At 43.8% G+C, this 24,133-nt stretch overlaps 3 protein-coding genes across 3 annotated transcripts in view; 1 reads left to right on the plus strand and 2 right to left on the minus strand.

Annotated features, from left to right (window-relative positions):
* Positions 1 to 1,401: 1,401 nt before the first annotated feature.
* Positions 1,402 to 7,378, minus strand: LOC143218549 (uncharacterized). Its single transcript, XM_076443779.1, has 3 exons — positions 7,363 to 7,378; positions 5,386 to 5,902; positions 1,402 to 5,323 (listed from the first exon to the last, which is right to left on the minus strand). Exons 1-3 carry the CDS (start codon positions 7,376 to 7,378, stop codon positions 1,402 to 1,404), a joined length of 4,455 nt encoding a protein of 1,484 aa, XP_076299894.1.
* Positions 7,379 to 8,784: 1,406 nt separating this feature from the next.
* Positions 8,785 to 14,124, minus strand: LOC143218550 (uncharacterized). Its single transcript, XM_076443780.1, has 2 exons — positions 13,107 to 14,124; positions 8,785 to 13,001 (listed from the first exon to the last, which is right to left on the minus strand). Exons 1-2 carry the CDS (start codon positions 14,122 to 14,124, stop codon positions 8,785 to 8,787), a joined length of 5,235 nt encoding a protein of 1,744 aa, XP_076299895.1.
* Positions 14,125 to 14,148: 24 nt separating this feature from the next.
* The window catches only part of LOC143218551 (uncharacterized), a 106,643-nt gene continuing 96,658 nt past the window's right edge, over positions 14,149 to 24,133 (plus strand). The window contains exons 1-9 of the mRNA XM_076443781.1: positions 14,149 to 14,207; positions 14,256 to 14,382; positions 14,526 to 14,723; positions 14,899 to 14,962; positions 18,520 to 18,541; positions 19,953 to 20,069; positions 20,545 to 20,695; positions 20,774 to 20,932; positions 21,741 to 21,890. Coding sequence (XP_076299896.1) covers positions 14,149 to 14,207; positions 14,256 to 14,382; positions 14,526 to 14,723; positions 14,899 to 14,962; positions 18,520 to 18,541; positions 19,953 to 20,069; positions 20,545 to 20,695; positions 20,774 to 20,932; positions 21,741 to 21,890 — 1,047 coding nt within the window. The remainder of the gene's footprint in view (positions 14,208 to 14,255; positions 14,383 to 14,525; positions 14,724 to 14,898; positions 14,963 to 18,519; positions 18,542 to 19,952; positions 20,070 to 20,544; positions 20,696 to 20,773; positions 20,933 to 21,740; positions 21,891 to 24,133) is intronic.

The following is a 24,133-nucleotide window of genomic DNA, read 5'->3' on the forward strand; positions in this document are numbered from 1 at the left end:
GTCCGCGGTGGCCACCTCGCGGCCGCCGCGCGAATTGGCGTGTCGCGATCTCGCGTCGCGATCTCGCGCCGCGGTTTTCGCTTGTTAGCCTACGTTCAGGGGTGACGTGTCTCGCGTCTAATGCGATCGTCACACAGTAATTGTGAAAGAAGTAATTGCAATTACTTAACACAATTACAGTAATTGTAATTGAGTCTAACAATTACTTCAGTGTAATTGTTCTTTTAAACCATTAATTTTTATGTTTTGGACCATTTCACCGTTTTCTTATTGTAATTATAGTCCACTTTTGCACATGTAATTGAAGATGTAATTAATTACTCATGTAATTAATTCTTGCCCAACTCTGCCTCTTATGTATAAACGACTGGGCCGATTTTAACAATCCAGGTTGGTAATTATTTACAAAAGCACCACCCTCTCCGATTTTGATGAAATTTATATATGTTATGCAGCAACACATTCTAAACAACTTTTTCTTTTTCCAATGTAGGGGGGTCGCTTTTTGTAACAAGGCTAGCGGTCTTGATCGACCTCGAAAGGAAAATTGTATTTGGAGTGAATGGAATTGAGTGAGAACTGGATGATTGTGTGATTGAAGTGAAAGAATGGAATGGATGTAACGTGCGGCTTTGAATGGAATGAGTGGGAGAAAGAAAATGTGGATAGAATCCTAATTAAAAATAAATAACTGTATAATTGCACTTAAACACTGTACAAAGGTCTATTGTAATTAAAATGTAATAGAAAGAACACGAATAAACGGAATCGAAACAGAGTGAAAAATGGTTAAGCGTTTTACTAACGGCGATAGCGAGAAGCGCGTGGCTATGAATTGCGAAAAAATGCTAAGAGAGAGAAAACGGCGGATTCTTACTTGCTTTTATGCTCTCTCTCCTTCTAGAACGTTCGTTACGGGTCATTGCTTCCGGGCGAGCATTCGCGAACGTTCGCGAAGGATCGAGAGTGACTCGCGACCAATTGCGCAATCACGCGAGCGTTACGCAATTTCCGAGCGCTGCCGATTGGCCGGTCATCGTTCCCTAGCTCGCGTCATCTTGGCGCGAATCGCAACAGTTTTGGCGGGAGCACGCTGTGTCTCCAGACTGTCATGGCGCTCGCACGCGCCAGTTTCGAACATACCGCCCGCCTCGACTTGTCGAAATTCCCGTGCTCGTGCGACGTGGATCGGTTAACTCGGAAAATTTAACAAATGAGCGCGGAATTGAAGTGAAATAAATGAAGTGATACAGAGAAAGTGAATGTAGTGACAAGTGCAGCGTAAATTGACATGTGAAATGAGCAGTGAACAAATTAAGCAAGGTTAGGAGTGACGTCACGAAATGAACATGAATGAACGGTGTCGGTGTGGCGCATTGACATGTCGCGTCGCGGACTACTTTAAGTGGTTGTACGATGTGCGGTTGAGATGCGCGTTGATGATACCAACGCGGTCATTGATTCGTTCGCGTCGATCGGAAGAACAATCAATTTCGCGACTGGCCTTAGGAGCTCAGTGGTTGCCGTGGTCAATTTCGCGACTCGAACTTTGCCGTCGGCCCCGGGGTGAGTCTCTTTGATGCGTGCGAGTGGCCACTGCGCTGGAGAAGTCGTCTCTCCGACGATGATGCAAAGACGGCCAGGTTCCATGTCCTCCATTGGGCGACGCCATCTCGATCTCGTGGTGAGTCCTTGAAGGTATTCCCTTTGCCATCTCGTCCAAAATTGATCCCGCATTTTTGACAGCAGTTTCCAACGTGTCAGGCGGTTGGTTTCCGTGTCGAGCAGCGAGGGTTCGGGAATGGAATTCAACGCCGAGCCGGTGAGGAAATGCCCTGGCATCAGCGCCGTCAAGTCAGTTGGATCGTCGGAGAGAGCGGTCAGTGGCCTTGAATTTAGACAGGCCTCCACCTGAGTGAGTAGTGTGGTCATTTCTTCATATGTAAGCCGTGCCTCTCCTATGGTTCGGCGGAGGTGGTGCTTGGTGGATTTCACCGCCGCTTCCCATAATCCACCAAAATGTGGCGCTGCAGGTGGATTAAAGTGCCATTGTATCCTCAGGTCAAGCATCAGGCTCCTCAGGCTGCGGTTCTCCTGACTGCTGGCGGTGAAGAGACGGCGTAATTCCCGGTCGGCTCCCAGGAAGTTTGTCCCGCAGTCACTGTACAGATGAGCACAGAGGCGGGACACGAACCTGCGAAAAGCAGCCAAAAAGGCCTGAGCCGTGTAATCGAATACGACCTCAAGATGCACAGCCTTAGTGACCAGGCAGACGAAGACTGCGAGGAAGCCCTTGTATGCCTTGTGCCCACGCCCTGAAGTGGTTCGCAGCCATATGGGGCCAGCGTAGTCAACCCCGGTGGAGTGGAAAGGAAGGGCCGGTGTGACACGAGGAGCTGGTAGCTGTCCCATCAATTGGGTTGCCGGCTCCGCCCGCCATCGCAAGCAGGTCACACATTTGTTGATGGTGGCCTTGACAGCGGAGCGCCCCTTTGGTATCCAATACCGCTGCCGAACAGCCCCCAAGGTTGCCTGGACGCCTCCGTGCAAGGTTGTGCTATGGACAAGAGAGATGTATAAGTGGGTGAGTCTAGAGTTCGGGGGCAGAATGATTGGGTGCGCCTCGTCTGGATTGAGCGGAGCTTTGCTCAGTCTGCCTCCGACTCTCAAGAGACCGTTGCTGTCCAGAGTTGGACATAGCGATGCCAAACTGCTCTTATTTGGGATGCATTGTCCATTGGCTAATAGCTTGATTTCCTCCCTGTAGGTGATTCGTTGTACCAGCCGGATCCAACCTCTCTCTGCTTCTTCGACATCTACAACGCTGAGGGTTGGAGGTTGAGTGTCGGAAGATGTTGTGGATGCTACGAAGTGTCGTTTCCGGAGCCACCTACGACACCATGCTGAGACACGAAGCAGTCTGGAGTAGGAGGAGAATCTCAGCAGCACATCGTTGTCTTCTTCGTTCATCCTTCCTTTGGCGATGGCGGCGACGATGGGTCTTCTCCCTTCGGGCAGATTCTCAAGTTCAGCCAGTCCTGTTGGTGCGAAGCTGTCACTCAGCCGCAAGAACTCTGGTCCCTGCCACCAGAGTGTCCAGCTGGGCAGTTGTGACGGAGAGAGTCCCCGAGAAGCACAGTCGGCTGGGTTGTCGACGCCAGCCACGTGATGCCACTGTGCTTCTGGAGTTCTGCGCTGGATGTCAGCAACTCTATTGGCCACGTAGGTTGTCCATCGGGATGGATGGGCCTGGATCCACCCCAGAGCCACCGTGGAGTCCGACCACAAGTGAAGTGCGGTGTCTTCAAGGTGCAGTGTATTGACAGTGCGTTGTGTTAGGCGTGCAAGAAGGTGTGCAGCGCACAGCTCGAGACGAGGCAAGGACACCTGTTGCAACGGGGCCACCTTGCTTTTTGCCGTGACGAGAGAAGTTCTCCATGGCCCGTCTGCAACCCGTGTCCTCAAGTAGATAACTGCTCCGTATGCTCGCTCTGAGGCATCTGCGAAGCCGTGGAGCTCTCGTTGCCTCTGATCGGGACTGTGGTATAGAGCTCGAGGTATCCTTACTTTCTCGAGTTGCTTGAGGTCTGCGCAAAAGGTCATCCACTCATTGGCCAACGGAGGTGGAAGTGGGTCGTCCCAACTCAGCGCCAACAAACACGTCGTCTGAATCGTGATCTTGGCTCGGATCACGACGGGGGTGAGCCATCCCAACGGATCGAACAGCTGGGCAGCCTTGGAGACAACGCCTCGCTTTGTCAGTGGTTGAGTTCGATCGTTGGGGATGGCAAAGAGGAAACTGTCCTCCCGAGGTGACCACTGCAGGCCAAGTGTTGAGTGGACAGCGTCCGTCCAAGTTTTCGGTTGGTCGTGGGAATCCTCGTGCTGCGTGAGAAGTGCTGCAGAGTTTTGCGGTGCCTGCGTCGGGACGTCACGCATGTTGGCAACGTTGGACGCCCACTTCTGCAACGGAAAGCCGCCCGCCATGCACAGCTGTTGGAGTTGCGTCGCTGTGTCTATCAAGGCTGGGATGGTGTCAGCTCCCGTCAGTATGTCGTCCACATACGTGTCGTGTCGAAGTGCCAGTGCGCCGATGGGATACCGGCTGCCCTCGTCCTCCGCCAACTGATGCAACGTCCTGACTGCTAGAAATGGAGCACACGACAACCCGTAAGTGACTGTATTTAATTGGTATTCACTCACGTGCTTTGCTTCAGTGTCTCTCCACAAGATCCTTTGGTGGTTTCGGTCCTCTGGATGCACCAGTATCTGCCGATACATTTTAGTGATGTCGGCTGTCACTACGTACTGGTGCCTTCGCCACCGCAGCAGGACGTCAGCAAGCAGTGGCAGGAGGTTTGGGCCGACATGCAAGCAGTCGTTCAATGACAGCTGGGATGGCTCGGACCAAGAACCGTTGAACACTACTCTCAGCTTCGTTGTGGCACTGCTTGGCTTGAGGACCCCATGATGTGGCATGTAGTGCGCTTGATGGTCAACTGAGGGTTCGCCTTTCAGAGACATGTGGCCCAACGTCTCGTATTCATTGACGAAGTCTCTGTACAACGTCCTGAATTTTTCGTCTTTGTTGAAGCGTTGCTCCATCCGCCTGAGGGAGTTCCACGCTGCTCTCCGTGACCCTGGTGTGATCGGACCTGTCTTTCGAAAGGGGAGTCTCACCTGATAACGTCCCTCTGGTGTGCGTGAGTGAGATGCAGTGAAATGGCTCTCGCACTCCATCTCCTCCGCTGTTGGCATCGAGTGAGCGTCCTGAAGTTCTTCCTGGTCCCAGAACTTCCTTACCAGCGAGCTCAAGGAATCGCCAACTACCGCCTGATGCACTTGTACGTGCGAAATGGAGGCTGATGAACCCGCTAGTCCGGTAATGATCCAGCCAAAGATTGTTAATTGGCCGACAGGCTCATTGACTGTACCCTTTCTGACCCCTTCCTTTATTACAGCAGGGTACACATCGGCGCCCAGCAAAACCTCGATTGGCTTCGCTTTTGCGGGATAAGGATCGGCTAGCTTCAGCCCCTGCAGGTGACTCCAGGTGCATTGCTGAGTGGTGCGGCCAAGAGCATATCCGGACAGCTTGGAGAGCACGATTGCCGAGACCTTGAGGGTGTCACCTTCGCCGGTGGAGATGTCTAAGGTGACTCGTCCACGTGCCTTAGCGAGCTGCTGCCCCCGACCCCGAAGATGTCCACAGACGATGCCGTTCGCTGCAGCTGGAGTCGCTGAGCTAGCCCTTCGCTGATCATCGAGATTTCGGAGCCCTGGCCAATCAGGGCTCGAACCACTTGCCGTCTGCCGCGTCTGTCTGTAACGTGAATCAATGCAGTAGCGAGCAATACGTTACCAGCCACGTTCCGGCAGTCTAACGTGTGAAGAGCCGTCCTTGTCGTTGAGGGACCATCTCGAAACGCGTCGTGGAGCGACGAGTGATGCCTCTCTCCACAGGCCATGCAGCTCTTCGTCGAGGGGCAGGTGGCGACGGCGTGACGACCGAGACAGTTGCTGCACAGACGATGGCTCTCTACTTGGTTCCGGCGCTCTGATGGAGAAAGAGCCTTGAATTCCGGACATTGCATCACGAAGTGCTCCTTGCCACACTTAGCGCAGGTGAGTTTTTGATTCTGCTGCGTGTGGTTTGTTCTGACCGCTCTCGTCATTCCCTTAGACCTTGACTGGCCGTGACTCGAGTGTGCATCGGAAGATCTGCCCTGATTCCGACTGGACTCCTGGTTTGGCCTCGGGGATGACGACTTGGGAGATGCTTCCAGCTGCTGGCGTCTTTTCGTCAAGAAATCCTTCAAGGATGCGAAGGATGGCGGATCCGTGGTACCGGTAATCCGTTCCTCCCATTTGTCGCGGGTTACGGGATCGAGCAGATTGACGACTGAGTGTACGAACCGTACCTAATATACTGGAATAAACGCTCTAGCACTATTTACAATATCATACACACGCGCTACGAGTTTACAGAGTCATGCGATTTCTGCGAACGGAAATCTTCGACGCGTGCGAGAAGAATCGTCCGTACAAGCTAGTATCCGTATGCACACTGATTCAAGACAGCTAATGTGGTCAATGCACACACATGAGATATTTCGCGGTCACAGACAGAATGAGAAAGAATCACGAAATTCGTGAAAACAGGATAGACAATGTATTGGTATAGAAACGCGCGATGTTTGGGCGGTAGTTTGCTGTAGATCTTCATTTGTTTTATCGATCTGGCATCGACCTCATCAGCTGTCTTGAATCAGTGTGTAGTGTGTATACAGATGCTAGCTCGTACGGACGATTCTTCTCGCACGCGTCGAAGATTTCCGTTCGCAGAGATCACACGACCTCAAGATGTCCGTTCCGTCTGTAAGCGAGTCTCGCGACGTAAATCAAGTTCAATAAAGAGCAGTGTTTCAACATTAAAGGATTCCCAGTTCTTCACATTCTCCTCATTCCCCTCAGTAAACTTGTACTCTCTGTAAACTCGTAGTGCGTGTGTATGATATTGTAAATAGTGCTAGAGCGTTTATTCCAGTATGCTAAGTACGGTGTTATGAACAATTATAGTGCAGGATAAGGATTTGTGGATATTTGTGAGAAGGATTTAAAAGTGAAAGGGCATTGACCCCTTCTACTCGATAATTCCATAGGGCGGATATTAGAAATGCCCTTGTGGATTTTAACGAGTAGGTAGGTTCAATGTCGTCCACCGATTTTTTAAACATTTTCACCTCGCTGGGGCCCCAAATGAGAACCAAGGTATGCATGCGTTTGTCACTTGATACGAGACTGTCGCGCGCCTGTCTGACGTACGCAACGTATACTTTTGTTAGAAGTGTTGCAGCATTTTAGGCGGATTTTTAATTGTTAATAACTAAATAACAAAGCCCAAATCGCAATTTTTTTATTCTTCATTTTCGTCTTATATTATCGTCGAGAATCACCCCTTAAATTGTAATAAGGGGTCCATCAATAATTATATCAATTATTAAACCTTATCAATTTATTGTAATAATATCAATTATTGATTGATAAGGTTTTTTACACACCTTCAAAGAAGACTAGGAGACAAAGAATTCTCGGTGAATATAACAGCTCAAAATTCAGAAAAATTAGTGATACACTCCTCAATCCGCAGGGGGTCTTCCCCCCTGACAATGAGAAAGATGAAGAAGTCAACAACGACAAAAAAGACCAGGGGATCAACAAAAAAGCGTTTAGTAACATAATAAAGGCGGTTAAAAATGAAGAATGGCTAGACGGAACTGCTCTCCCCCTTGATAATAAATTAATCAAAATCCTTAAAACAAAGAAGGACATAATAAAAGTGCAACCAAAACCGATAATTACAGAAAAAACGAAGCATCGATTAAATACTAGTCTGAAAGCACGCGAAGCCAAAATGCCAAAAACACAAAGTAGTACAAAAAAAACTCAAAGAAGCACCAAAGAAAGGAGGAGACAAAAACAAAGAAGATATGCAACAAATGATAGATAGCCTAAAAAATACTATCGAAAAACTAACTAAACAGCTAGAAGAAGAGAAGGCAAGAAATGCATATCGACACACAGAAGTTAGCGGAACAGAAACAGCGAAAAGGAAAAACCCAGGTAGCGGGAATATAGATAAAGACGAAACATCGAAAAACGCTATACCAAATAAGGACACCAACAACGAAGGGACAGCGGAATCCACCCCCAAGAAAACGAGGCTTGGAAACAAAGGGGAAGGCCAAGCCGACCTAACGGGCCCAGGAGGGACCATAAACACACAGATGGACACAGACGAACTGCAGGACCTAAACACAGAAGAGGAAACAGAGATCACAGGTACTAGGACTGACCCAACACCAACACAGACATCAAACCAAAGAAAGCAACAAGAGTCAGAGGTAACAAAAGCAGTAAAATCTCCGGTAATACATATATACGAATCTTCGCAACATGTAACATATAGAATAGCCAAAGAGACTTTAGGATTAAACAATTTTAGAATTAAGCACGTTAATAGCAAAAAACATTATTTACAATTAGATAAAATAGAAGAGTATACTAAGGTAGTAGAAACGCTGAAACAAAGGAAAATAAAATTCTTTTCCTACTGTTAACGACAGTATTTATGGACTGGCTCGCAGGACTGTGGTTTGGAGAGTTTTTAATAACTGGTCGGGTGTACGGATACTCTTTGATTTTATTATATAAGAACCTGACGAGCTCTCTTACAGCAGTAACCTTTCAATACGGCGATTAGACTCTCACTGGTTCTTGAGACCGGCACGCGAAACGGCAGCGATTCGACAAATATTCGTTACAGTTCAATTTCGCCAATCAGGAGTTGAGACGACACTTAGACAAAGACGCAGGGTCAGGTTACAAAAACTATCAACAGTCACGAATGACGGAATCTCTGGAACGCGTAGAAACAATACCGGCTCAAGCAACCGGCGAGCTATTAACGGCTATTAGAATGATATCTCGCTCGCGTATATATGGTTTTAAACATACCGCCCGCCTTGCATCCAGAGGAGGCAAAACGATATATCTTGGTCTTCGCAAATTAAGTATTATAAGAGAGTAATTTCGTGTACGTTGGAACCTTGATATATAAATGACAATTCACAGCAGTAAACGAAGATAAACAGTAGTCCGTCAAAGGCAACAAAAAAAACTAACAATATTGCTTCTTAAAATAAGTACATAGAGTAAAGATGTAACGCAGCTTATAATCTACCTTATACATTAACGCAAAGGATACAAAAGTATAATTGGTAATTACTTGGACGAATCTAAATTTTCATTTTGTGACTTGACCGGCAGCGGGCAAATCTGGGTTATAGGTCGTTTCAATTCACCGTCCACGGTACGCACGGTGACAACGCGGACCTTTTCGTCCGGGCCAGGATGTAACTGAGTAATGCGCGCGAGTTGCCACTTAGAAGGGGGAAGTAAAGAATTTTTTAAAAGAACAAGTTCATTTACGCTCAAGTTTGCGCGATCCTGCTGCCACTTTCGACGTTGATGCAACGTATGTAGATAGTCAGAGGACCACGAACGCCAGATTTGTTCGGTAATTTTTCTGACTTGTTGCCATCGGTCAAGTCTATTCGGATTTATCTCCAAAGCGGATTCCTCTGGAACCGCGATAAGTGGCCGCCCGATAATAAAATGACCGGGTGTCAGCGCCGATAGATCGGTAGGTTCGTCGGTAAGAGCGGAAATCGGACGAGAGTTCAAACATGCCTCGACCTGGCATAAGACGGTAGAAAACTCAGTTTGAGATAAAGTATGCGCTCCCACTGCTCGCTTTAAGTGATACTTGGCGCTTTTTACTCCAGCCTCCCAGAGTCCACCAAAATGAGGAGCGGAAGGGGGGATGAATTTCCAGGTGATCCCGTCAGTAGCCAGCAAGTTTTTGAGCGAAGGATCAGACAGGAGAACTTGAAAGGTTTGCTTCAATTCACGATCGGCACCACGGAAGTTCGTGCCGTTGTCAGAGTACAAGTTAGTAGGAAGCCCTCGGCGACTGACGAATCGTCTAAAGGCAGCTAAAAAGGCAGCGGTGGAGGAATCTTCGACAAGTTCGAGATGCACCGCTTTGGTAGCAAGGCATACGAACACTGCGAAGTAATATTTTCTCGTCTTTTGACCTCTACCGACAATTGGAAGTATGTGAATTGGACCGGCATAGTCCAGCCCAGTATGGGAAAATGGAGCCGAGGGAGTGACTCTAAAGTTTGGAAGGTCTCCCATCAGCTGAGTAGCAGCTTGCGCCCTTTGCCGAATACAGGGAATGCATCGATGTATGTGGGCGCGTACTAAGGATCTAGCCGAAATTATCCAATATTGTTGCCGAAGAACTCGAAGAGTTAACTGCACGCCTCCATGGAGAGTGCGCTTGTGTACATGATCGATTAGAAGTTCCGAAATTCGGTGTTTCGGCAATATAATTGGATGTTTTTCTTCATAGCTTAGAGCGGCATGCTCGAGCCGCCCGCCAAGCCGAATTAATGAATCTTTCCCGAGGATGGGATGTAAAGAAATAAGCGAGCTGGATTTCGGAACCGGTGCATGATCCTTTAAAAATTTGATTTCAGCATGAAAGTTTTTCTTTTGAACGTAAGACATCCAATACAGAGAAGCATTTCGTATCTCGGCAGCAGATAAAGACAGTGAATGGTACAGCGAGCAAGTAGACGACATACGTAGTTTTTTACAAGAATTCTGGGCGAATCGAAGTATATATGCAGTGACTCGACAGAGTCGCGTCCAGCTTGAGTATTGATATAGAAGATCCCATTCAGGGTGTGTTGACAGTAGTTGAACCTGTATTTTACGAGATTCAGATGAGGCGATTTCTCGTGAGTCTAGCTCTTCGCTATTCGAACGAGTGTGATCAGGCCAGAAAACGGATGGACGAGATAACCAATCCGGTCCAGACCACCACAGCTTATGAGTAGCGAATTCAGAGACGGAGATACCTCGCGAGGCGCAATCAGCTGGGTTTTCTTGAGAACGTACATGTTGCCACTTTACCTGCGGAAGCCGAGTTTGGATCTCGGATACGCGATTTGCGACGTATGTATTCCAAGTAGAAGGATGTTGTCTAAGCCAGGCTAAGACGACGGTGGAATCTGTCCATCCGTAAATGCGAGATGATGGAAGTTTTAAGGATGACGAAGTCCACTCAAGCAGTCGGGTTACTAGTACGGCAGCGTTTAATTCCAAGCGAGGAATGCTGATAGTTTTGAGAGGAGCTACTTTACTTTTAGCAGTCAGCAGAGTAACTTGTATATCCGAAAGGGAATGAAGAACTCTCAAATAAACTACCGCGGCGTAGGCACAATGTGACGCATCGGCAAAGCCGTGTAATTCGATCGCGATACTGTCGCTGTGCAGTCCGGTCCAGCGAGGAATTTTGACCGAGCTCAATTGAGGCAGAATGTTGCAATACGCAGTCCATTTTTTACGAAATTCAAGGGGGGTATCTTCATCCCAATCTTTCTTTAAGAGCCAGAGCTCTTGAAGCATTATTTTTGCACCAATAATCACGGGAGATGCCCATCCTAATGGATCGAATATTTTTGAAACTATCGAAAGAATACTTCGTTTTGTACACTTTTCCGGCAGACAACAGTCTACCTGAAAGCGGAAAACGTCTTCGGAAGGGGTCCATACGATACCAAGGACCTTTAAGGATTCATCTTCACTGAGAAAATGATCGGACGCGGACTCACGCTCCTCAGAAGGAATGTTTTCAAGTAATTCGACCGCGTTAGTAGCCCATTTTCGAAGTTGAAAACCTCCACGATGCAGGAGTTCTACTAGCTGCTGACGAATCTCGAGGAGGGTATGAGTATCGTCTGCGCCGAAAATAGCGTCATCTACATAAATGGAATCTTGTAGAATAGGCACGGCAGCGGGAAAATTGTTTCCCTCGTCAAGAGCCAATTGATCAAGTACCTTAATGGCGAGGTATGGTGCAGATGCGAGACCGTAGGTTACGGTAAGCAATCGAAATGAAGAAACCGGCAGCTGGCTGTTCGGTCGCCATAAAATTCTTTGATAGTCGGAATCAAGGGGATTGATTAGAATTTGTCTGAACATCTTGGCGATGTCAGCAGTGCATACGTAGCGAAATAGTCGCCAGCGCAGTATGATAGCAGCTAAATCGCGCTGTAGCTTTGGACCGACCATAAGGTAGTCGTTTAGAGATTTTCCGGACTTGGTTTTAGCGGAAGCATTAAATACGACTCTGAGTTTGGTCGTACTGCTAGAAGGTCGCACGACAGGATGATGAGGAATATATATCGCAGAAGAGTTTGAGGCTTGCTCTTCCGCTATGCGTTCCATGTGACCCATGGAGAGATACTCTGATAAGAAGTTATGATACTCCGATTCGAGTATCGGTTGTTTGAGCAGTCGTTGCTCCAGTGTCGAGTAAAAGCGAGATGCGATTGAGTATGATCCGTCGAGATCGAATGGAGGTTGACTCTTGAACGGGAGTCGCACTATGTATCGCCCTTGAGAGGAGCGGGTGTGGGTGTCACGAAAAAAGCGATCGCACCGTTCGTCTTCTTCGGAGAGAGGGAGCTTGGAGGGAACTTCTTCAATTTCCCAGAAACGACGTAGCGAATTGTCTAAATCTTCAGAAGATAGACAATTAACAATGGAAGTAGATTCCTGACGAGAATCTTCGAGTTTGGCAGCTGACACAGAGTTTATGAGATTTACAGCAGAGGAGGATTCCTGACGAGAATCTTGATTTTTGATGGGACCGGAAAGGATCCATCCCAGCGAGGTAAGCTGGGCAGTAGGAGTACCGAGAGGACCTTGGCGGAGGTCGTTCAGCAAAAGAGAGCCGTATAAATCGGCACCGATTAAGACATGAATTGGATGGCAACTGGAAGGGTTTGGATCAGCTAGCTGGAGATTGCGTAAATGTGGCCAAGACTGCAAATCCACACGGGATTTAGAGCCGGCGTAAGCAGTGATACGCTGATAGACAAAGGCTGACAGTGGGAACGATACTTTAGAATTGTGGCATGATTCTAATGTCACGGATACGCGAGATTTTGCCAACCCGTTATACTGATCACCGAAACATTGAATTTGGAGTCTCGTCCGATATCTTTTCGTTCGCATTAACTGGCATACCGATTCGGTTATAAAGCTACAGGAAGCTCCTTGATCAAGTAACGCGCGAAGCCTGAAGGCACGTCCTTCAGCGGTACGGAGTACGACCCAAGCAGTAGCGAGCAACGTATTTGGAACGGAGAGGTCCGCGGGAAGGACTGTCTGCACTAATACTTGCGACGCAGAACAGGAATCATTAGAAGAGCTTTCTTTATCGACGTGGTCGTTAACTGAAGTCTTGTTAATAGCGTTAGTCGCTTTGCTTGGGGAACCGGCAGCGCGATGTAAGAGCGAATGGTGAGTTCGCTTGCACAGAAAACATCTACCTGGATTTTTACAGTCGGAAGTGACGTGACCTGACCGCAAGCAATTAAAGCAAATTCTATTTTGTTTAACAAATGAGATTCGTTGATCAATTGATTTGGATTTGAATCGGTCACATTTAAATAGAGGATGATTACCGGAACACTCGATACATTTGATAATCGAAACATTATTCACGCTCGAGCGGTTTCGCGGAACGTCAGACACAACTTTGTTTTTGCTAGAAACACCGTCGCTCGTGGCGATCGTATCGATAAGACCGCGGATGCGAAGAGTCATGAACTCGTTAATTTCTTTGTACGTGGGATAGTTTTTTGAACAACCGCGTTCTAAGAGCCACTCATCGCGAGTGCGTTTCGCAAATTTTTGTGCGATCAAATAAACTAACAAATCGTCCCAAGAATCAACATCGCGTTTAAGATTTCTCAGCGCGGTTAAAGAAGATACAACGGTATCTCGCAAATGTTTGAGTTCCGACGCAGATTCGGTTTTCATAGACGGCAAGCTAACGAATTTGTGTATGTGCGCCTGTATGAGCGCGGATTCATCATTGTATTCGTCAACAAGTATTTGCCAGGCAGCTTCGTAGTTTTCGTCGGACATGCTGATATTGTTAATTAAAAGGGCCGCGTCACCGGTTACATGGATTTTAAGATAATGTAATTTTTGAGTGTTCGAAAGAGACTTGTTCTTGTCAACGCTCGATTCGAATAGACCACGGAAAGTTCCCCATTGACTAAAATCACCAGAAAACTTAGGCAGGGAGAGACGCGGTAATTGTACAGATACAGAATTAGCAGCGACGGAAGAATCCGTATTAGGACTTATCTTTGAAGTTCCACCGGCGATGTCCAGCTGGGCGATGACCTCGTTGAGAGTATCAGAAGCGTCGAGGTAAGCGGTCTCGGCATCGAGAAAAACGTTGGCCTTGAAATAGGGTATAGTCTTCTGGTCCTCCGCTTTTGTGACCAGAAGCAGCCTCGAGTGAGTTTGGCGACACTCGATCCACAGTTTCTCCAGTTGATCCAGTCGACTTTTCACTTTGACCAGCGTGATTTGGGGTTTTGCCATCTTTTTATAGTTCACGATTACACGCTTAATTGCGGCAATCGCAGTATCTTGCTGAATTAGCAAGCTTTCACTGGTGTCGGTCATTTTTGTAACGAACGAGTAGTAGAGATGAGTCCAAAGCAGAAAAAACGAGCGAGGGTCAAGCCGTGCGCCTTTATCAGGGAAAGGCGATGGTTTCACTGAGTCTTTAGAATAACCGTTCAACACTTGCACAGTTCGATTGAATTCGACACAGTCACAGCGATTATCCGGCTCGAAGGACCAAAATTTATGTTAACGACAGTATTTATGGACTGGCTCGCAGGACTGTGGTTTGGAGAGTTTTTTAATAACTGGTCGTGTGTACGGATACTCTTTGATTTTATTATATAAGAACCTGACGAGCTCTCTTACAGCAGTAACTTTTCAATACGGCGATTAGACTCTCACTGGTCTCTTGAGACCGGCACGCTAAACGGCAGCGATTCGACAAATATTCGTTACAGTTCAATTTCGCCAATCAGGAGTTGAGACGACACTTAGACAAAGACGCAGGGTCAGGTTACAAAAACTATCAACAGTCACGAATGACGGAATCTCTGGAACGCGTAGAAACAATACCGGCTCAAGCAACCGGCGAGCTATTAACGGCTATTAGAATGATATCTCGCTCGCGTATATATGGTTTTAAACAATCAGAAAATGTAAATATTTTAGATTTTTTATATCGAAATAGAAAATTAATCGATTAAATTTTATTACGTAAAATTGTATTAATTATTTTTTGTTATCCGCAAACCGAAAATTTGTTTTCACAACATGGTTGAACCGATGATCAACAAACAGACAAACATACTGTAACATACCTGTACCGTACAGGCCTGTTACTATACAGAACGTAAACCGGATCAATCCGGTTATAACCAAACCGAGATCATCCGTCGTTCATTTCTCGGAACGAACCGCCGTATCCCCGTCGTCGCGCTGAGACGGACCGCGTCGCGCCACCCCCGCGCCTAGAAGCAATCCGCGAATCACCGCACCGCGCTACCACTCCCACCACTATTCGCGAGCTATAAAAGCCGCCACGGCTAAATCTCGAGACGGCATTCATGATACAGATGTTAACGAGCACAAACCTTGTAAGGCACGTTCCAGTTAACATCTCCATTGTAAGTATATACAAATGACATACTTAGGTTTCCCACGCTGTCGACAACGAGCTAACTTCGCCTAGCGAACACCTCGAATTCGGCCGTGAGAATTCACCTCCTAGAGCACGGCGGGTCGCCACTCTTCCAGATACACGGTATGTCACTTGTCACATCCTGAATCCTGATCCTGAGAGCACGGCGTGTCGCCACTCTCTTCCGCAGCCACGGTGTGTCACCAGCTGAATCCTGATCCTGAGAGCACGGCATGTCGCCACTCTCTTCCGCAGCCACGGTGTGTCACCAGCTGAATCCTGATCCCGAGAGCACGGCGTGTCGCCACTCTCTTCCTCGGCCGCGGTGCGTCACCAGCCGAATCCTGACTCCGAGAGCACGGCGTGTCGCCACTCTCTTCCGCAGCCACGGTGTGTCACCAGCTGAATCCTGATCCCGAGAGCACGGCGTGTCGCCACTCTCTTCCGCAGCCACGATGTGTCACCAGCTGAATCCTGATCCTGAGAGCATGGCGTGTCGCCACTCTCTCCTCCGCAGCCACGGTGTGTCACCAGCTGAATCGTGTTCACTGTCATACACTACATCACAATGTATCACCTGCCGAACTCTGTTCACCTGCACTAGCCTTACATTCCTGTACACCGATAAATATTCACGCCGGTAAAGATTCCGTTCCCGACCGATTTCGCGCCCTAATCGATCTCCAAGCACCGCGATCATCGTTAAACATATTTTGCGTCCCGCACTCTCGCGATCGCGGTAGAATGAAACTCGCTGGCAGCGAGCGCACGTTAATCTCAAATTCCACGTGTCTTTATTTCTACACTTCCTAATCCCGACTATTCTCTCCGCCGTATACGAATCCTGGCGCGGCGAGCTAAATCGGCAACGGAGGGAACCCAGATCCAGATCCAGATCGAGATTCAATCAAGACCGGGAACAAGACCCGTTACAATACAAACAAACAAGAAAGCGAGTTAATAAAAACGTGGTAAAAATGTATTAGCGCACGACAGTCGTTGTTCACGCTCACGCCTCAAGTAACGCAGGCGTTACTCAAATACGTTCTCTGTTTACATATATTTACGCGTCACCAATGCTGCAGTCTTTAAAATTTAAATGCATGCTTACGTCTATCTATGTAATCTTTCTATTTCGCAATAAACGCATCGCTCTTCTAATATCTTTTTTATTTCGCGCGCTATATTCGCTAATTTATTCAGTATCTCTTTCCGAATCCGAATCCGAATTTTTATCCATGTACATAATACTAAATACACGGGTACCCCGTGTATTTTCATTTCACAAACATTCGTGTATTTATTTTACATGTATATTTTAATATACGCTGATTTAACGTCGAACAATTTACCGCGACTTATTATTATTGTCTCACTTCTAACATAAACAGTGGAAAAGAATTCGATCGAAAAACAATAACGCCTTAGGGTCATTCCATGCCGAATCGATCACTTTTTGCAGGCACCATCGCAGATTTTGGGTGCGTTCCGTTTCACGCATAATGCGCATACACTGTATAGTGTAGTATAAGATTCTCTATGCATACTGCATACACTGTACAGTGTATGCGCTTGAAGCGTGAAACGGAACGCACCCTTTGTTCTAACTGAAATATGTTGTAGTCCATGCGAAATTAGGGAGGGTTTAGGTCATAATTTTGCCGGTTTCGAAGTTTGTTAGAAATGGCAGGCCTTCAAAGTTTTCAATTTTTGCCCATTTCGGCGAAAACGGGCCTCACTTACGAATTTTTATCTCAAGAACGGTTTGTCCGATTGAGCTACATTTTTTTGTTTTATTCGGAAAGGATTGGGCTTTTACAAAATAATTTTTTCAACCTCCACAATCAACTTTATAATGTCGAAAAACAAATTCTTCTTTTGCGTTTTTTTCGATGATGGGGCGGAGTGATTTAAATTTTGAAAAAAATATGATTATATTCCTTGAAGTTTCCCCTGTAAAATGAGCCCTTGTGAACAAGATGGTATCTTTCAAATTGACGTTACAATGAGCTGGTAAAGGACGCCGTGTACCTTAGTCGTATACAGTCTGCTGGCATTTTCTTGAGACCAGCGATATATACATGTATATTATAGATAACGGACCATAATAGCCGTGCGCTCGACTCGCCTCTACCTGAAACGGAGGTACACGGCGTCCTTTACCAGCTCATTGTAACGCCAATTTTAAAGATACCATCTTGTTCAAGGGATCATTTTAAAGGGGAAACTTCAAGGAATATAACCATATTTTTTTCAAAATTTAAATCACTCCGCCCCATCATCGAAAAAAACGCAAAAGAAGAATTTGTTTAAATTTTTCGAAATTATAAAGTTGATTGTCGAGGTTGAAAAAATTATTTTGTTATAGCCCAATCCTTTTCGAATAAAACAAAAAAAAATGTAGCTCAATCGGACAAACCGTTCTTGAGATAAAAATTCGTAAGTGAGGCCCGTTTTCGCCGAAATGGGCAAAAATTGAAAACTTTGAAGGCCTGCCATTTCTAAAAACATTCGAAACCGGCAAAATTATGACTTATTGCGTCAAATTTTCCTCATCTTATCAATATACATACAAAATTCAACGGATTCTTCGTCATGGTAACATCGCACTTAGCAGTTTCTGACGAATGGTAATGTTATACAAAGCAGGTTTCTAATGAACGCTAATGGCGTACGAAGCACCGACGAGTTAAGAAAACAGTTATTGTCAGCAAAAGTCTAATTCCGGGGTTATGTGTTTAACTGTTAAATATTTAGGTAATAGAGTGAGATAAAGGAACCGAATTCTGTTCGAACAAGCTCGAAAATGGATTTCTTGGAATATACAGATGTAATTGCGGAAGTGAAGGGAACTATATATTTATATGTATGGTAATTATATACGATTTCTAATTATTGATAAACATACATCTGCCTCAACAACAAATCATGCATTTCCTCAATTTCATTATATTATTCTTATTGTTTATATAATTCGGTTGTATAAATGTTTGAGGTTAGAGTATCATAGAAAAATTATATAAGAAATATACGTTGTTCGCCTGCAATTGATATTACTAAATATAATCGTTTATGTCGTATATTAATTAGTCATTGTTATTAAATGAAATTATTTGACTGATTTCTGTATCCATTCATTTCTATAGACTCCCGGATGGCTGAAGTTAATAGATCAACACTTAATTTTCAAAAATCAAAAAACAGGAAAGGTAGAACAAATTTCAGCATCACACATGGAAATGGTGAATTTTCAAAAATTCATTGGTACCTGGGGCTTACGTATATTTCTAAATAAAGAATGGAACATTGCATAGGTTTCGTGGTTTTAAAGATGCGGTAAGTACACAAAATTGTAAAACATATATTTAGCAACCGGTTTAAGGAGGTAGACTCGTTTTAGGATTGCAAGGTTGCAGGATGCACCTTCTCATTTCTCGATAATGTAAAGATAGGGTTTTTCAGTAGCCAAAAGCACTAGATCAAAGATCAATCAAGGCCGTGTTCGTCCTCGAAGGTCCTGTTTTTACGTTTACGAGGCATAATTTGCATTATTCAGCAGCATGTACCTGTCACAGCTTTATGAAAATAGTTACATGCGCAGCTTTCTGCTTCTGAGTAATGCAAATTACAATGCCGAATACTGCAAACGTAAACATAAAAGTAGGACCTCCTAGGGCGAATGCGACCTAGATTGATCTTTGATCTAGCGCTTTGGACTACAAAATGCCCACCGTTGCATTACCGAGAAATGAGAAGGCGCATTCCGTTGCCAGAGTTTTTTTTAGTACAGTGGAACCCCATTTATCCAACTCAAACGGGACTAGGCCCAATCCGAATGACCAAAAATCAGAAACATTTGTTAACAACAAACATAACACAAATACATTTTATGTACTTTATTTATTGCACACTTTATATGTATACTTTTACAACGATATCACTAGTACAAGGCAAAAGACATACAGTAAGTCCCAATCTAAGTCAATTCTCAGTTCCGTGCTGTGACATAGATCGGGACCGTATATTATTTTTTGTGGCTTAGTTGACCGCGCCGAACGTAGAAAAGGACAGCATGTAAACACGGAGTTACCCTTGGTTCGTCGACAAGCCATTTCACCGACATATGTATTCATTGACATGATTTGACCGACAGTGACTTTTGTGGATACTATATTTTCATCGACAGTCCGTGTTTAGCGACAGGTTTGAGTTCATGATGCTGCTATGTGTCAGTACGGTTCCTGCTTTGGTACGTGATTGTTGTATTGAATTGTTTGTAAAACAAATGCAATGGATTCAACACACCAGAGTAATTTTTAACCTTTAACTACCCGTGCCCTGAATTTTCATGTAACTACCCACGTGGTGTATTCTGTACACCAAATGTATCACTGTGTAACTGAGTACTGTCCAGAGCACAAGAGAAACTAGCAGGAGGAGAACGAGGCAAGAGGAACGCAAAGGCAATCTGAATGGTCAGGCTTCTTTCCCCGTTCCCTTCCCGTTAGTTTTCTCTCGTGCTCCGCACAGTACATATATTATTGTATTGGGACAAGAAAATTGGTGTACCTTTTACACCAGCACGGGTAGTTAAAGGTTAAGGACAGGCAGAAGTTATTTCTTCTATTCATGGAAAATCAAATCTAGCTGTGCGGTTGACCAAAACTTAGGAATGCGCAGACAAAAACAAAGAGGCCACATGCATCGTTTGACAGATGACAATCACTGTACCAAAATGATAATACAGACGAACCTCGATAACTCGAATCTCGAGGAAAGAGCTAAAATCTTCGAGTTATAGAGGTTTAGAGTTATCGAAGTCTTTCAGTAAAAGAGGTTCACCCTACGAAAATTCGACTTACAGGTGATTTGTAGAAGAGAGTTAATAATTTGCTGATTGTAATAGTTTTAAAGAAAGAAAAGTTGAATTTTTCGAAATGAGTTATTTATTATATATACATATGTATAGCAAATATACTAGGCTCTTACATATTACTATTACATATTAAAAAGAGTTCTGTGATTTTACTCTGCGTTAATGAATTAACAGATTGTTGATCAATGGTATTTTCAATGGAGATCGAATCTGAGAATACTACTGCGAAACTTCGTAAAACATTTACTGCTGTTTTAGCTTGTTCACTTTCCACATGTGTGGAAAATAATTCGAGTTAAAGAAAATTTTATTTCGATTTATAGAGGTTTCTAAAGTGCAGCGGAAGGGAATGAACAAAATTTTCGTCTTGTAAAGGCTTTATCTGTACTTTTCGTCTTAATTTTCAGTCATTCTGGAGCTCCCTCGATTAGCTGCTCTTTTAAAGCAGCTGCAGCTGCTGAAGTAAACTTCGCTCTACCAGATCTTTCGATTTCGAAATCGAATTAACCAGTGGCGTTGTTCACACATTCAGCAGTATTGAAAAAGAGGAATATGGAAAGTTATTTGATTTTATTACTTCGAAGAAATTGCGTGTTAAAAATAGAGGCAAGAGCGTAAGTAAGATACTTGATTCGACAACACTACAATATTCGATTCGATAGTCGAAATGACACATGTTGTCTTTGTAACAGGATAAACTGAGCTACGACAATGACTTCGGCGATAGCGATCAAGGAGATGAACCGGATGCATATTTGGCAAGAGTTAAAGCCGAGGCGCAAGAAAGGGATGCAGAAGATAATCAGGACTCTGAAGAAGAGTCTACAGATGAAGATTTCAATCCCAATCAAGTACGCATTCTACATAATACGATTTCTTCAAAATCAAGTTATCTGTTCGAGATCGCGGTTTTGAACGGCTACAGCGTTCACTTCAAATCATTTTAATTTCGTCAATTTTTAAATGTCCATCTTTTTGAAAAGAGGTCCGTGAAGGGGACACTTGGTGCTATATCCTCATTTCTTTCCAATTTTTTAAAACGCGGTCCGCTATGAGAATACGGCATTTGTTTAAAACAATTGCAAAATAAATGGTGGAAAAACATTTTTTTTGAATAACAACATTTTTATAGTAGATACTCTTATGTTTTCACTACAAGTTCCCAAAAACTCATTTTCATCGGTTTGATAGTTCTAGACTTATAAATAATTCAAAGAAAAAAGCGTGACACGCGTTTTTAAAATCAACAATTTTTAAGATACCGAAAAATCCTTTGAGATTCGTTCATGGGTCACTAAATACTAGAACATATTTAAATTTGAACAAGATCCGACATTTTACTCGAAAAAGTGTCCGTTTACGCGTGGAATGACCCACTTCTAACATCAACGGTTGAAAAGAATTCGATCGAAAAACATAAACGCATGAGTCGCCGGGCTCGAACGTGCCGAAAGGATTCGTCTGAACGGATCCGTCTTCACGGATTCTTAACACGTTGCACGTGCCATGTGTACTCGTGAAAGAAAAACACGCGGGTATTAAAAATGATACGAATCGAAATCCATTCGTTTATTATACGTGTACCCGTGTATTTAGATACACGTGAAATAGGGATCTCTGTTATTTATGTATACATATAACACGTGTATTTTGTTTTAGGATGAGAGCGACGTAGCAGAAGAGTACGATAGTAATCCCAATACTTCTGAAAGTGAAAATGATTCTGATGCTTCTGGAAAGAGTCAGAAGAAAGACAAAAAAGAAAAGAAAGAGAAGAAGGATAAGAAATCGAAATCTGCTAAAACAGTGGTATGTATCGTTTAACGTTTAAGTAAAACTCAATAATATTTGTTATTAATATCTAATAACTAATAACAGACATTCAGTGCCGTAACGAGGGTATGACGCGCCTGTGGCAAGTGTCCAACTTGCGTCTCCTCATAAACCAATAATGACAAAAAAATAAAAAATTTTAATGTAACAAGTTAAATTTTACTAAATGCAACATATTAAATACTATTAACCTCATCAAAATGAGTTGCCTGTATATACACTAACGTATTTGTCAAGGTATTTGTAAGAATAAATAATCTACAACCTAAATACGAACTTTTTATTCATATTCAATGACGACAAAATAAAAGAAATACAAAACATACAGTGATTCCCACCAATATTCGGATACTCTTAAAAACACCGTAACTTTTCAAATATTGGACTATGCGATTTGAACTTTTTTGGAAAGCTAGAGCAACTAGTTTACTACACGATGTGAAAAGAAATTTTTTCAAAAATTGCATTTGACCGGAATTGTAGAGGAAATACTAAATGTTGCATTTTACAACTTTTTTTATGCGTGCCTATTAGGGTGGACCTTATTTTTTGACCAACGAATTTTTTTCACGACGCCCCTCAGAATGGTTCTCTTTGGTGAGAAAAAAATTTGTGCAAAATTTAAGATCGATCGGATAAAAGGATCACGTGGCGCATTTAAATTGAAAATTTTGAAAATTTTGAAATTCATCGTAACTATAAAGTATTATATATCGTTGGATTTGTAATTTTTTTCTAAATAAGAATATGGAAAAATTATATGACCTTAATTTTAAAAAAAATAACGATTACCTTGAAATTTCGAAAATTTGATTTTCAAAAAAAATTTTTTTTGTGCCATTATATTTACCATATTGAACAGTGCAACTTTTTCCTCTGACATTTTTTCGTATAACCACAAATAACAGTGATATGTAACTTTGTATTGTACTATTGTACTATAATATGTGAATGAATATTTTGAATATATTCTACAGAATAGTAATAAGGAACTATTTCTTATATTCTACTGTAAGACTATCCGCTTTTGGGATGGGAAGGACATCATATTTATGAAATTATTTTAAGATCTGTTTTTGACAAAAAGATGTCCAAATTTACGGGTCCAAATATTCTGATAAAAAATGTACCATAGCTAATCAATTTTGCGAAACAGTCTCTGCAAATACATCATCCACGAGAAGACTATCGCGAGTTTATTGAACTCGTGTTACTATTTTTAGGTAATACCTTTTCCGAATATCATTTTAGAGCTCCTGGAGCTTACCATCATGCTCGGTGGATGGCAAAAGGTATTTATTGCTTGCAAATATTTTTATTTAGCGAAGAATTCGAATTAAGCGAGGAGGAGAAAAATGGAATTCGCGACATTTGTATATTTATCGCAAATGTATATTTGAAAGCATGGATAGAAGCTCCTCTCCCGACGAAGGCTCCGCAGCAGGATTTGATTTTTATAAAATCCTTATATAAGTATAAGGAAATAGATAAGGTTATCAGTCATATAACGTTAGATAAATTTTGCAGACACTTATGGTATTTAACACCAGAGAATGCTGCGTTATCATTCTTTGATAATGACGTTTCGATAGAAACAAAAAAACGAATGGTGCAGGTGTTGAGCAATACTAGTAGCGGCGATTATTATAAAAAATTAGCCATTTTACCAACTAATGTGGCCGATTACATGAAAGAGGACATTTCAAGTTTTATATCAGACGAAAGTCGAAAATTTTTTATTAGAATTTATATATATCGACAGAATTTTTAAAAAAAGATCCAATAGTTTGGCAAGATGAAGATTCTTACAAACTAGGTTTAGATATAGTTAAGGCTTTACCTGTAATCAATGATTCGGCAGAAAGAGCCGTTAAGCTAATGCAGGATTATAATCAAATTTTAGCTCGCAATGAGGAAGAAAAGCAGTTGGTACTGCAAATGGTAAAAGATTACCGCCAGCAATATCCTGACGCAACGAAAGCTACGATAGCGAAAAACGTGTAACGTTGAGGGTCCGCAGCACGGGCGAACCACACAGCTACCACCCTCTCAGGAAAAACCCAGAGGGGTAGCGTCATAAAATGAGCTGGCAGCGCGGGTCCTTACAGCCACTTCGGGTCTGAGGACCCGCTCTTCCAGTGACCCGCTCTGTCCTTCCCATCCTAAAAGCGGATAGTCTTACATTAGAATATAAGAAATAGTTCCTTATTACACTATTC

The sequence above is a fragment of the Lasioglossum baleicum genome, chromosome 19 (genome assembly GCF_051020765.1).
Source record: "Lasioglossum baleicum chromosome 19, iyLasBale1, whole genome shotgun sequence".
Classification (NCBI taxonomy): domain Eukaryota; kingdom Metazoa; phylum Arthropoda; class Insecta; order Hymenoptera; family Halictidae; genus Lasioglossum; species Lasioglossum baleicum.

Excerpts from the sequence above, each read along its gene's own strand:
- LOC143218549 (XM_076443779.1), bottom strand. Across the intron at positions 5,324-5,385 it reads ACAAGGACGGCTCTTCACAC|ACAGACGCGGCAGACGGCAA; the intron begins GTTAGACTGCCG and ends TTCACGTTACAG.
- LOC143218550 (XM_076443780.1), bottom strand. The coding sequence starts at position 14,124 with ATGACCGACACCAGTGAAAGCTTGCTAATTCAGCAAGATACTGCGATT. Across the intron at positions 13,002-13,106 it reads CAAATGTATCGAGTGTTCCG|GTCACGTCACTTCCGACTGT; the intron begins GTAATCATCCTC and ends GCTTGCGGTCAG.